General features: G+C 45.2%; 1 protein-coding gene across 1 annotated transcript; it reads right to left on the bottom strand.

Annotated features, from left to right (window-relative positions):
- Positions 1-5342: 5342 nt before the first annotated feature.
- LOC135631838 (eukaryotic translation initiation factor 4B3-like) lies at positions 5343-9410 on the bottom strand. The gene is made up of 2 exons (XM_065139813.1): positions 8160-9410; positions 5343-5731 (listed from the first exon to the last, which is right to left on the bottom strand). The coding sequence occupies exons 1-2, from the start codon at positions 9344-9346 to the stop codon at positions 5695-5697; spliced, it is 1224 nt and encodes a 407-aa protein (XP_064995885.1). The 5' UTR covers positions 9347-9410; the 3' UTR covers positions 5343-5694.
- Positions 9411-14341: the final 4931 nt, after the last annotated feature.

The following is a 14341-nucleotide window of genomic DNA, read 5'->3' as shown; positions in this document are numbered from 1 at the left end:
ATATATATAGAGAAAAGGTCGGGAGTGGCCGCGGGGCCCACAACGGTTGGTAGCATCAAGGCAAGGAAACACATGAACTCATGGTTTTGTCTGCGACCGCAGCTACGAACCATGACGGTGCAATTGGAGTCGGCGAACGGAGTCGAGTTCCAAGACAAAGGCGGTGTGGGCTCAAAGATCGAAGACCCCATGATGGGGAAAAGATAAGAGTCAAGCGTGAATTCGAGCAGTCAAAATTGAAAGAAGTATGCGTAATTAATATATTGTGTGATAATATAAGACAATTCAAAGTTCTAAGAGTAGTTAGATACGATGAACCAAGACGAGCTTCTTCGAAGCTTCGTTGTTCTTCATCATCCGATGTGGATAAGAAAAACCACTAACGAGAAGATGGAATTCCACGTCGATGGATCTTTTTCGTCGAACACCTGCGACTAACACCACCAAAATTATGGTGACCAAGACTACTTCCTAGGTTACGAACAAAGACGGCATTCAACATGTCAATCTTGCCCGCGGAAGCAATCTCCATGTTTCGCTACGACCGGAAGGTGCGCCAATCAGAGATCACCAGATGAAAGAGATTTGACTATTGGGTTTGGGTCAGGTGCAAAAGTCTGCCAATGAGAGTCCATTCAGCCGTGACATGAGAAAAACACTTGCAATTTGGTGGGTGAAATGCAATCGCGCCATGTTCTATAAATTCTAGACACAATAAAGTCATTAGGCTTTTCATAAAAGTCAAATCCACTTAAATCGTGTCGGTATAGATAATATTGATCCGAATCCTGCTGAGAAGCATCCTATGTTTCCTCCTGACAAAAGAACAAATTATCTTGCAGGGACCATCTTATGAGACTGAATACGCCTATGTCCCTCCTCAATAGCTTTTTCACATACTCAACGTTCCTGTTAGTACAGACACTTACAGTTTGGAATCCTTTTGAGCAAGCATTTGATCCTTCCAAAGACTCTTTTCCAGTTTTCTTGGGGGTGTGTCCTTTCTTACATCTACAGTAACTCAGATACTGACTGTTGTCAGTGTAGGCTGCTTGAGTTTGTTCATGCATCTTGAGCTTGAACTCAGTTGAAGAAGGCAGGTCAGGGACGCAAACTGAGATAGAAACCTTTACAGCCTCCTGCCACTTCAATTGTCCACACTACCGAAGACATTTTAACCGGACACCAAATTGGCCCTCCAAAGTCACATAAGAAAACAAACACCAGTATACATCTCTCTCTTTTCTCCTCTAGGCGTTGTTATCTTTTTCTCTAGATGAATAGGTAAGGCTGCAGTCAAATGTCCTTCTCTGCAACATTAAGCTCTAAGATGCAGTTTATATGACCTTGTGAAATAGCAACAGCATGGTCTACTGCATCACTCTAGAATTCACGATCATATTTGTCTGCAGATAATATCTTTGCTACTTCTAGACCTCAAAGCACAGTTGGCAACTCACCAGGTTCAGCAACATCTTCAGAGGCCAAAGGCATCTCATGAAGTTGAGCTGAAAAGGATTCAAGGTTTGAAACATTCAGTATTCTTTGTACCATAGCAAAAAGTAGAACAATGTCTTCATCTGACCAGTCTACAAGAAAGATAACACTTATCTAATTTCTGTGAATCCAATGGACAAAATAGCTTGTCAGCTCCTTATCAGCATTAATTTCAACATTGGCAAAACCAATTCGACTACTTGCGGAGGAATACTTATCAACTTATTGGTAGCTCGATCCATGACTTATCAAAAGGATATACAAACGGAAAAAAACAGTCATTTATCAAAAGCTGACGAGCGAGCATGGTCAAATAAGATGGGCAAGAAAAGCTGTTCATATGAGCAGTCACAAGCATGAATGTTCTAATTACATTTCCTACGAGATCAGGTGCAGTTCCATCACCTGTAGATTGCATGGGTAGAATGCAAGGCGGGAATTCTTTTTTTTAGGGTTGACAATGTGCCTGCTGATCTGACCACTTCCTTTGGGACTACCATGACTAGGAGCCAGTAGCAACCAGATTTCTGCATGAGTGCCTGTACATCAGTAAGCAATATCTATACTCCACGCGGTGGATGGGGTTCGGCTAAGGCAAGAGACTGCCGACCTACCGGAGATGCGAATCCCAGTGGCGGGACCTTGTCGAGGAGAGTCCGACAGGCCACGGGTAGGTGTGTGAGACAAAGCGTCGAACACCCCTCGTGTCCACTTCCAATTAATGTGGTGTCCAACATACCGCCAGGGCGGGATGGCACCGGCCGAGGGCCACCGCCACGACGCCGACGCCCTTGGATGAGGCGGTGACGGTGGTCTATTTGCTGTGTGGAGGAGTATAGAGCTTGAGCTTGGTGCTTATCCATGTGGTATGTGGGTTGGAGATAAGTCATGTTTCTTTTGCGTCTCCTAACTACACGTGCGTGACCCTTCGACAGACAAGAGGCCCACATGTGCCATGTTACTTTTGCCACTCGAACCACCACACAAGCTTGTCATGCATAGTGTATACAACTACCCGAGTTTTCCTTCCAATCTCTTTTAGAGAATAGTTGATTTTGGCGAATGGTTTATATCGGTTTAGGGTTTAGCCCGATTTGGTTTGGACCATGTGCATTTTAAGTTTCCAAGATATATTTGGAAGGACCTTAAGTGCTCAATAAGGTATCAACATGTACAAATATCAAGGTCCGATGGAAGTTTAATATGATCCCTCCGATATTTAAATTAATAATAAAATAAAATAAATATTATGAATAAATAATAATTGATCTCGATTATTATAATCTAGTAGGTCTTTTATGATTGGTTTAATTGGAAAGAATACTCAATGGTATGACCGAAATATTCTAAAGATGTTTTATATTGGGTCAATGCTTATATGGCTTGGTTGTTGACTAGAGTCTTGATCTTCTCATATCGATTGGGTTGCCACATGTCAAGTCCCGATTAGAGTGAATATTTTTTCATCATTTGTCTCCTCCTTTCCTGAAGGTGTATTTCAAGAGTTCTTTTACAAAGTATAGTCATATATCGATTTGGTATGTTGGTCGTTAGCTTCTTTGCTTAGAAGTCTTGATCGGCCCATCAAGCAGGTCAACGTCTCACTAGGTAGCTCATTAGGCGACTTCCGATGATCAGCCCGATAGAGTGAATTGAACAACCTTTATACTTAACCCGAGGAGGATACATCAGGTAATATTAGATGCTTAACCCAAGAAGGGTTTATCAAACAACTTTCAATACTTAACCTAAAATGATGTATCAAGTAACTTTTAATGCTTAATTTGAAAAGGATAATAGTTTATGCTTAGCCTAAGGAGGGTGTATCTGGTAACCTATGTTTTTAGCTCAAGAAAAACATATTTGTTACATCGATCAAGCTTTGATATTTAGCACAAGAAGGACGCATCAGGCATATTTTGATACTCAACTTGAGGAGGGTGCATCGGGTACACTTTTGATGCTCAACTCAAGGATGCATCAGGTGACATTAAGTGCTTAGAAATTTTCAATCTCATGTCAAGAAGATATCTTCCTCATTCTCATGAGAGTCCCAATCTCTCATCCAATTAGTGGCTAGGGGAGTTAAAGTTTTGTCCGATTGGGAGGGGTCCTAACTTCCTCCTCCTCAAAAGGCCGATAATGATAGATCCGACGATACTAAGAGATATTCATTGCATACAAGGCTTCTATGATCATGATTCTGCCTTGACCCTAGAGTATTTGAAATGCCTATATGTCCGATACTCCAGGTTGATGTCTCCTTCTACAACTAAGTATCAAATTGTGCTCGATGTGTCCATCTCAGTATCAAAATATGCCCAATGTACCCTTCTTGAGCTAAACATCAAAGTGTACTCAATACGATTTTCTCGAACTAAGCATCAAAATGTGCTTGATGCACCTTTCTTGTACTAAATATAAAAAAATTGCTCGATATGCTTTCCTCGAGCTTACTCGATGCACCCTCTTTGGCCTAAGCATCAAATATGGTTTAATACATCCTTCTTGAGCTAAGTCTTGGAGGTTGTCTGATGCGTCCTTCTCGAGTTGAACATCAAAAGTTGTCCGATGCACTCTCTTGGGACAAACATTGGAAGCTATATGATGAGTTGCCTAGTAAGACTTGTTGATCTATCTAATAGGGCAAATGCGATTCCCAAGCAAAAGAGTTGACAACCAACATATCGTGTCGATATGTGATTACAGAGAACTTCCAAAATACACCTCAAGAGAGGAAGAGGGTAGACAAATGATTAAAAAAATATTTATCTTAATCAAGACTCTGACACATGAAAATGTAGGCCACATGAGGAGACCATAGCCCTAATTAACAATCAAACCACATGGATATCAACCCGATATAAAATATCATTAGAATATTCCGTCCACACCAAGAAATATTCCTTCCAACTTGTCTAATCATAAAAGGCTCACTAGACTACAACCATCGTGATCGATCACTATTTATCGATAATAACTTAGCAACTTAAGCATAAACCGAACCACGTTGAAAACTCATAACTCAATTTTTTTTACAAGTCAACACCTTTTTTAACCGTTTTTATTGGAAAAGAGGTCATATCGTATATATATATATATATATATATATATATATATATATATGGATTGGACATTATCTTTTCTATTACAGAAGGAATAGGTAATAAGTTTTGAAGTATTACAATTAAGATCATTATAAACCAAACATAAGATAAAGGGCTCATTCCGGTCAAATTAGTTGTACATAATCCACGAAAGGCATCAATCATTTACTCGAATCGTGGAGCCCCTTGAAAATCCATCTCCTGAACTATATCCAGACAAAAGATGACTTGTGCAACTTTGTTTTCTTCATGTCAACAACAAGCATGTTTGTTGGATGGCATAAGTTGCGCAGATGCTAATTCTCACTCTACAATTTTTCTGTTCTCAGGAGAAATTCCATACTTATTTTCCTCAAGTTTTCTGCTTGGATTCAGTCGCGTAGCATCACCCGAAGATGCAATTGCAAGGAAAAATGAGGATATTGACCAGCTCATTGAGGCATATCAATCCTCCACTCCCAAGTGTATATCTATGCAAGGTGGTCATTCAACAACAGTAGTACTCATCCAACTTGGAGAAAGATTCCCTATATAATGATTTTTAATTTGTTTACAGACATTGAATCAGAAATCCATACCAACATCAACTATATCCATCTTCACCTTGTGTAACCCATGACTACTGTTGACTTGATACCAAGTTGGTATTTGTTACGATCCAATTATTAATAACAAGCATGAAGCCCCTGCTTAGTAAAGTTACCTCGGCATAGCCAACAGATAAATGACAGTATAAGATGCATCAAGTAAATAATAATTGAAACAGAATCCAGTAGCATCAAGTTTCCCTAAACAACACAAATGTCAATATTGTATGGCAGTTCAGAATTAAACAACACAGATGACATCTTCAGACTGTCAATTGACACAAAATCTCCAAGCACCAAGAACCCAAGAAAAATGCAGTAATGACTGGAGATCCAGATGCACCATTCTCATTCCACTACAAAACAATCAATTAACTGACTTGTCTACCAAAACTGTCGACTTTTGAAGAATTCCAGAAACCAATGCCCTCATGATGACAACAAATAAGATGGCCCATAAGTTTGATGAATCTTTTGCTCCTAAGGCCATCGCCTGTATAAATTCAGTTTTCAGGAACTGTGTTCTCAGCCTTGTCTTCCCTGTAATGAATAATTCCAGAAACAGTAAGATATCAACAAAGTAAACAGCCACTTGGAAAAGGCTATTTCACAAAGGAAAAAGCCGCTATCCCAAAGTGGATGTATAGAGTTATCTGAGTATGTGGATAAGCACATGCAAGTCGTGTGTATTTGGGATACAAGTAAAAGCATTTCCATAAACTTACAAAAGTTTGCAATCTTTGCTCATTCACTCCCACCAATCTATACACACCATTAAAACCATAGAAAAGTAGAACCACAAGAATAAGCACATGATGATGCAGCTACAAAATAAAATCCTCAGGATGAGCTTCAATAAAAAAAACCAAGTTCTTTGAATTTCTTAGTCCATTAGTCCTTGTCAAAAAATCTCTCCAAGACTAGACAACATGCGTCTAAGTGAAAGGAAAAAAGTTCAGCTCATTAACATGTGACTAATAGTTCCTGCAGTTCTTCAGAGAGCCTCAAAACAGGAACCATTGAACATAAAAGGAAGATGACAGAACCATAACAAACGAGTAATTTTCAATCAACCAAAGCTATATTAAAGAGTCAAGCAAAGCTCGTGTGGACATCAAGTAAGATTATCAAATTCCATGCTTATTCATCGAGTGCATGAGATTAGAGATATATTGGAACAACCATGCATGGCTTAAGTTCAGAATTCTCAAATCATCCAGAACAAACAAAGCTCCTGACTTGAATCCAACAAAGTCAATCAATTTGACCCTAATCCAGCCATTTCTAGATTATGTGCATACTTAAAATAGAATTTTAAAAGCATACTTGCACCACTCTTTTGATGGTAAGTTCTAGATAATATGCAAGCTAATGTAAAAATGCTTTACTTTTACAATCGAATCATAGTACTAAAAGACTAGTATGTTAACTAAACAATGAACTCAAGTACTTAAGTACACCTTTCTTTCATTTGAAGCTTGAATTACAGGCATCTTTTCAATCAAATCATAGGAATTTGTAGGATGATGAAATTAGCAAATCTCCTACAACTGAAAAGCTTGCAAACACAAGAACCATTATTTTCTTTATGCATTAATAAAGTTAATGAGTTTAGTTTATTTTTTAGATTAGCTTTGGAGAAGCTTGTCTCCATCGAAGATGAAAATCACCCATTAGTGGAACCAAATGTATCACTAATGCAGATCCAATCACCGACATTGTCAAGGCTGAGAAGACCTAATGAAGATGAGAGAAAAAAACATGACTGACTATCAAGATGATGCCAACTCTCTTGAGCTCGTGAAAGATCCTAGCCAAGACAGATTTCAACACGTCGGGGATTGTGTTGATACCCACAAGATCAGTTGGATATAGGTTGACTTACAAGTTCAGTTTAGTTTAACTTCATGCAACAAAGAAGGAACCACAAATTCCCCTGAACTACTTACTACGTGAACAACATACCATATTGATAGGGAATATTCCAGCATCAACCTCGAGTTGCCAGCTGGCAATCGACGTGGGACATGACCCGACATCTGATCGACACGGAAGGAAGTGGAACTGGCAGGTGACGTCCCTCCGACCGGCTCCGTGCCGCACGGGACTGTACAAGTCGATACCGCACCACAGGACTCCGGACGGACCGACCCACGCCGCATGGGACGTACGGGTCGATTGCCCACATGACTGCGTCGCGTGAGGTACCAATGGCCATTATCAACCGTCGTACTCCCGAGCCATCCCCATAGGTATAAATATTGATCCCCTATCTCGGGATAGGGGGATCGACCATTCACACCTTTCCACTTACTAACTTTTTCATCGAAGGAGAGTCGGGAATCCCCACGACGCCGACCTGTCGTGCAGGATCTCGGCATAGATCGAGCGCAACTCGACCTCACCTCGGAGCCATCCTCCCGATCCGACGTCACTCTCCCGCTCATTCGAATGACCTTGTACTTTCAGGACAAGAACAAGCTGTACCGACCCCCAAGACACAGACATAAAGGTGCATAACACATACAAATCATAATCACCCATTCATGTGAAACTATATGCATGTAAGTGTCAATTTACAGTGAACAACAAGCCCACAAGCATTCTTAGCAAATTCTCCACATTGTTACTGCTTACAGAGAAAAAGATAAATGTGTTGAAATTAAATGAAGTACCAAATTAGGTTTTAGTTAGCATGGATAAATGAGCCATTATGGTAATGGCATGCAAGTGTTGATCCATTAGCTTCCTACAACCAAGACATGATACACAAAGCAAGTGTATGATATGTGACAGTAGTAGATCCGTATGATGCTCGCATCTATACTTGTTTCAAAGGTAAATCAGATAGTAAGTAAACTACAGCAAAATGAGCTGCATGCAAGATTCTAATGATCAGAAATTTATATATCACACAAACAAAACAGTTTTAACTTCAAACCGAAAGGAGAAGAATTAAGGACCAGACCTCTGAGGAGAAGCCTCAGCTGCCTCCGGCTTCCTCCAAGCCCTATCTGTGCGGCTCTCAGGGGACCTACGAGTCCCATTCGCCACCCCAATTCCGTTCTTGCCAAAAGAAGACCTTTCAGGAGGGATATCACGGATCTTCATGGCCTCCAGCTTCTCGTCAATCTTCTTCCAATCCTGCCCCTTCTCCGCCAATACCTCTTCTCGCGGACGAGCTGCTCCAAACGGATTCGAACCCTTGCTCTTCTTCTCGGTAGATTCTTTTTCCTGATCTTGGGCTTGCCCTCCATCGTTTCCATTCGACAACGGCAGCGAGCGGGCCTGCAACACAAGCCTACGCCTTCCGCCGCCGCTGCTTCTTTCCTCGTCCCTCTTCCATGTGTCGGAATCCGGGAGATCCTTCTTCTTTCCCCATTGTTCGGAGTCGGCTCCACCGCCGTTGGATCCCTCCTTGTTAAACATCTCGAAACCACCCATCCTCGCCCTGGGCACATCGAATCCGCCGCCACCCATTCTCCGCCCGATCGGGGGCGCTGCAGTGCTCTTGCTCGAGATCCAGCTGTCCGATTCGTCGGCCCGGGACTGCGAGTCAAAGAACCCCCCTCCTCCTCCCCTCTCCCTCCTCTCCGGCACCAAGGGCTTCTTGCCCGCCCCCCAGTCGTCGTTCTCGTCAGCGCGAGACGGCTCCAGATCCCGGCTAGATCCATCGCCAGATCCGCCAAACCCACCCCTCCTCGGCTCGTCCGAAACCCTAGACGAGCCCCAGCGTGCGGGGTTGGGGTCCTCCCCGGACGCCCGGCCGCGGGCGCCGTAGCCATAGCCGAAGCCGCGGGAGGAGGAGCGCTCGAGCTCCTCAGCGGATCGCTCGCGGGGACCGGTGGGGAGGTTGAGGAGCTCGTCGGAGGTGAGACCCTTGGAGGAGAAGGAGGAGGAAGAGGATAGGCGGCCAGCGGCGCCGTGGGATACGGGCTTGCCCGTGGTGAACTCGGCGAGGGAGAGAGTCTGCGCCTTCTTCTTCTTCTTGGGGATCTTGGAGGCGGCGGCGGCGGTGAGGGAGGGGAAGTCTTGCTCCTGCTCCGTCGGCGCCTCCGAGGAGGAGTCTTCGTTCTTGGCCATGACCGCCTCGTGCTCCTCGGCGTCCAACGCCCACGCGCCCGGTTTCGCCCACGCCGTCACGGAAGCCGCCATCGTTCTCGCTCTCGATCTTTTCTGCGAGCAATGGATCGGTGGTGGCAATGGCCAAGCGTTACTTGTTCCTATTTCTTTCCTTCTTTATTTTCTATTTATTTATTAATTTATTAAAAGGTGGCTAAGATAGGAAATCTGGAAAGGAGCGGTCCGGAAGAAACCGTGCGAGTCGGCGTTAGGGCCGTGATGCGTGGAGCCCACCCATGCTGTCGTCTGTGGGAGGTTCGCAGAGCCGTCCGGTGTGATGGAAGTCGATAATTCCGAGTGTCGGCGTTGACTAACAAACCATGAAAGACGGTCAACGGAATTCACATGAACCCATCATTATTCAAGTTTGTGGGCTAATGATGTCGTCCGGTCACGTTGGGTCGGGGTCTTCTCATTAGCGATTCCAAACGTAGATTATTTACGCCCTGATTCCTATATTTATTCTCAACCAAGAAGGAATGATCCAAGAATTAAGAACATGATGATAATAAGAGAATGAGCCAACAATCATAATGCTCATAGAATTGCATACTTTGGTATTATTATACATTGATGAGAGTAAGTTTTGAGTGGACCAATCCTACATACCATGTGGGCAGCTGAGAAGTCGCATCAGGCCCGTTAAGCCTGCTAACATGATTAAAAGTTTCTGGTGTTCTTCTTGTTAATTTGAAACAGTCATATCTTTGTGATAAGTGATAAGGTATATTTTGAACTCCAATCATGTCATCACTCGCGCCCCTACCATATTGGTACGAGGGGGGACCCTCGCATGCCAGGTCAGGAGGTACCACCTCGCCCCTTAGGGATCAGTCACCGCGCCAAACCAACGTACGATCGATCCTTGCATAGTAGTATAGAAGCTCCTGATCAGCATCTGGACAGGGGGAGAAAAAGAAAAAGAGGAATCAACCACTAACTTATTTAACGAGGGGCCACTGTCGGAAACCCCCTAACGAGGGCCTTCTGTGTAGGAGCTCAGCCACCCCGAGAAGCGCGATCGCCCTGATTGAGAGATGCTCTCTCGGAAGATAGAGCCAGCACTCCAATCGAGAGACACCTTCCCAGAAGACGGAGTCGGCGCCCCGACCGAGAGACACCATCCCTCAGACGACGCCACTGCATCCCGACTTCCTGACATAGTCGGCTTCGGCGCTTCTGCCAATCGATCGCGAACTCCCGACATCGACCAGTGGACTAAGCCGTGCAAACTCGTTAGCTACGGTGCATCAGTTCACCAACATTTTTGGTGCTAAAAGGAGTGCTGATGTCACAGGAGCACGCCACAGGAGCTCATCTCGAGGGAGAACTACATGATGATCACCCCCCTCTCAGACTCGGTGATTAGCCCCTCCCCGTCCTTAGGGATAGGGGCATCCCGGCCTCGATGTCGGATCGCTACTGGCATATGTTCAATGATCCAGGGCTCTCTCTCCCTAAATATATTGTAGGACACTCGGTGGTTTCACTCGAGGTGTTTCTCGGCCTGGCTAAGCAAGTATAAACCTTGGCGGGAATGATGCAGATGATTGTCCCACTCATTCCGCAGATCATGCAATTAGCAACACCCCTAACCAACCCGATACAGCAAATGCCAAGCAGGGAACAAGTCGGGATGGGAGAAGCCCAAGAGCAGATAGCAAACCTGAGAAGCCTCCCTGAGCATAGCGTGCCCGTACCCTGCCGAGTTGCTCTACCCCACCCCGAGCCCGATACCTTATCATCGGACTCGGCGAATGACTCATTCAGGGTCCAGCTGTCCATAGTCAACCGACGCCTAGATGAGTTCCAGCGCGAATTCCAGAAGTCGCGCGGCGAGACAGGCGAAGGTAGCTCGGGTGAATCCCCATTTGCTTAGGAAATACAGGACAAGCCTGTGCCGCTCAACTTCAGGCTACCGACATTGAAAATGTACGACGATGACTCCAACCCCGCGGAACATGTCATCATGTTTTGGGTGCATATGGCCTTTTATAGCACCTCCGAAGCCATGTTTGTCGGGCATTCCCGACTACCTTCATAGGACCGACACGAGCATGGTTCAACCGACTGCGCCCGTCCTCGGTCTTATCCTTTGCCCAGCTCGTGAGGGAGTTTGAGCAAAACTTTCTAGCCAGCGTGCGACCCAGGCCTTCCATGGCCACCCTTCTCGCATTATCCCAACGTGAAGATGAATCGCTCTCCTAATTTGTGGCGCACTTTGCCGCTGAAATCCGGGGATTCTCGGATGCTCATCCATCTTTGATCATGCAGGCATTTCTGATAGGCTTGAGACATTTGAGGTTCTTTTGGTCGTTGATTGAGAAGTCATCCGTGGCCATCCCCGAGATGCTCCAACGCGCCAACCAGTACATCACCACTGCAGCCCTAATGGCGGGGAGGCGCGAGGATTGCAAGAGGCGCCAACCAGTTTTTACAAAGGAAACAATGAACAATCTTCATCCTTCCCTCGGTATCCCATTCTTGGAGGTGGGATGATCCGCCGAGATGCGAAGAGCACCAAAGAGTACAGATATACTTCCTCATTCCTTCCCACTGTATGGTATATGCAGAGATAGTCTCATGTGAATGTTTGGAGAGTTAATACAGTGATTGATATATGCTGTGCATCAAACACCAAATCGTCCTAATACTTTCTATAAGGAAAGTCTTATATATTCATAATTAGGTGGACCTTTCCTGTTTCAGTCTCAAGCACTATTCACCAGTTTCTAGTAGCGGCCTTCTAAGACCTTATTTAACCACGGCAAACATGATTGATTACAATCATGTTATCAAATCAAGGTTAATGCCTTACTGAAGACAGTTCAGCAGAGCTGTTGTGGCCTGTTCTTTGATGAAATCTGCTGTGGATTATACATTGTAATCAACAGTGAACTTTTACTGCTTCCAGTTTGCAGCTGAGTCATGCTTCTCTTCCTTCTCTTTTGGTTCAAGCAAGACTTTACGTCATGTTAGAACACTCAACAGAACAACTATTCTCCGCCGCTAAGGAATGATTCATCCCTCTGGAAGGAGAATCTGCATTCCTGAAAGGTCCTCATCACCTCTTTAACTAAGCCATATTGCACAACAACCAACCTGTCTCGGAGGCAAATGGGATCCATGCCATGAAGCACAAAGCTCTTAATTGCTCATATCAGATTCAGGAAAAGTGCGTTCTTTATCTGCATTTTTCTTCTAGTTCGGTGGCATCAAAATTATTTGATGCCCAGAAATGACTGGCATTCGACATGGAGTTCACACATTCTCTTCTCATATTTTTAAGTCAACCAAGAACCCATTTGTGGAGTAATATCACAACAAGCAAACATACTAGGATTTAAGTGAATAGTCTATCTCTAAACGATCAATTGTGATGGGGAAATAATGGTGACATGACGTGTCACGACGTCGGCCTCACCTGGGCGCCACTCTGCCCAAGGAGGAGGGCAATAATGCCGACTCGACATGCGCTGACGTCATCCGCCCTCAGACAACGACTTTATCGTTGTCTGACCCCGCGCGCTTGACCGAGGCAGAGGAGGACGACGACCGATCCTCGCCCATACCCTGCGGCAGTTCGGTTCTCCACGCAACGTCAATAGCAATGTCAGATGTCATCTGAGGTACGATCCTGCCTCCCACAGGCAGGCACATCAGGTAATACCAAACTGCCATATAAATACCCCCGAGTTCTAAACGAGTGGGAGGACACTTCTTCACTAAGAAAAACTCCTTCCACGTCATCTAACTTGATCGTCGGAGGGGTCGGGCCGAGCTTTCGACCCGACCTGTGTGCAGGAACAAAGGCGAGGTTGCACCTTCCCAGCGCCGCGACGAGGCTTCACTCCCGACTACAACGTCCCGATCGGACCACCGTAACCGGCCACCCCAGCCGTCCCGAGGAACGTCGTGCAAGATCCTCGCGCATTCGGACCCGAACCAAGCCGCATCGGCCCCGAGGCCACGGCATAAAGTTGTTTCCCGTAACAAATTGTATCATGCTATTTAATTGATTCAATCTTCACCGGTCATTCTATATGCATTCACAAACGCATTCCAGCCAAATGCCACCCCAACCTGTCCACTGGAGCATCTCCCTCGTTGAAGAAGCATCCCCCCTTTTTACCATATCAAATGCAGATTCTGCGTGCATCTCCGACGCTCAAGCTCAAAACCATGGGCGCCAAATCAATGCATCTGCCTTCGTATATTGGAGTGCCCGCTCGTTCGGGGTAGAACAACGTCTCCACGGATGCTGTTGACCGTAAACACCGGTCTCTTTCTCTTCCTAGAAGCAAACAAAAGCTGAGAAGAAAATGTACAGTGTTGGCGTAAATAAACAACTTTATGCCGTGGCCTTGGGGCCGACGCGGCTTGGTTGGGGTCCGAATGACGAGGATCTGGTACGGCATCCCTCGAGATTGCCCCGGTGGCCGATTAAGATGGTCCGGTCAGGTCGTAGCGTCGAGAGGAAAGCTTTTCCGCAGCGCCGAGAAGAAGCGACCCCGTCCTTACACCTGCACACAGGTCGGGTCGGAAGCTCGGCCCGACCCCTCCAACGATAAAATTAGTGGAAGTGGAGAAGGTTTCAAGTGAAGAAGTGCTCTCTTTTCTCCCCCCTTTTCGTTTAGAACTCGGGAGTATTTATAGGTAAGTTTAGTGTTACCTGATGTGCCTGCCCGCAGGAGCAGGATCGTACCTCTGATGGTGTCTGACATTACCGTTGGCGCTGCGTGGAGAACCGAACTACCGCAGGGCATGTGCGAGCCTCGGTCATCATTCATCTCTGCCTTGGCCAATCATGTTGGGTCAGACAACGATGAAGTCGTTGTCTGGGAGCGGGTGACGTCAGCGCACATCGCATCGACATTATTACCCTCTTTGGAACAGAATGTCGTCCAAGCGTGACTGACGTCGTGGCACATCATGTCGCCATTATTACCCTCGACAGTGTTTCACATTAACAATGATTAATGAATAAACACCGTTAGTGATTTCCGTCAATCGATCAAAGAATGTCGG

This window comes from Musa acuminata, chromosome BXJ3-2 (genome assembly GCF_036884655.1).
Source record: "Musa acuminata AAA Group cultivar baxijiao chromosome BXJ3-2, Cavendish_Baxijiao_AAA, whole genome shotgun sequence".
In the NCBI taxonomy this organism is placed as follows: domain Eukaryota; kingdom Viridiplantae; phylum Streptophyta; class Magnoliopsida; order Zingiberales; family Musaceae; genus Musa; species Musa acuminata.
The sequence above is the reverse complement of the archived record's forward strand: the minus strand, read 5'-3'. Positions and strand labels throughout refer to the sequence as shown.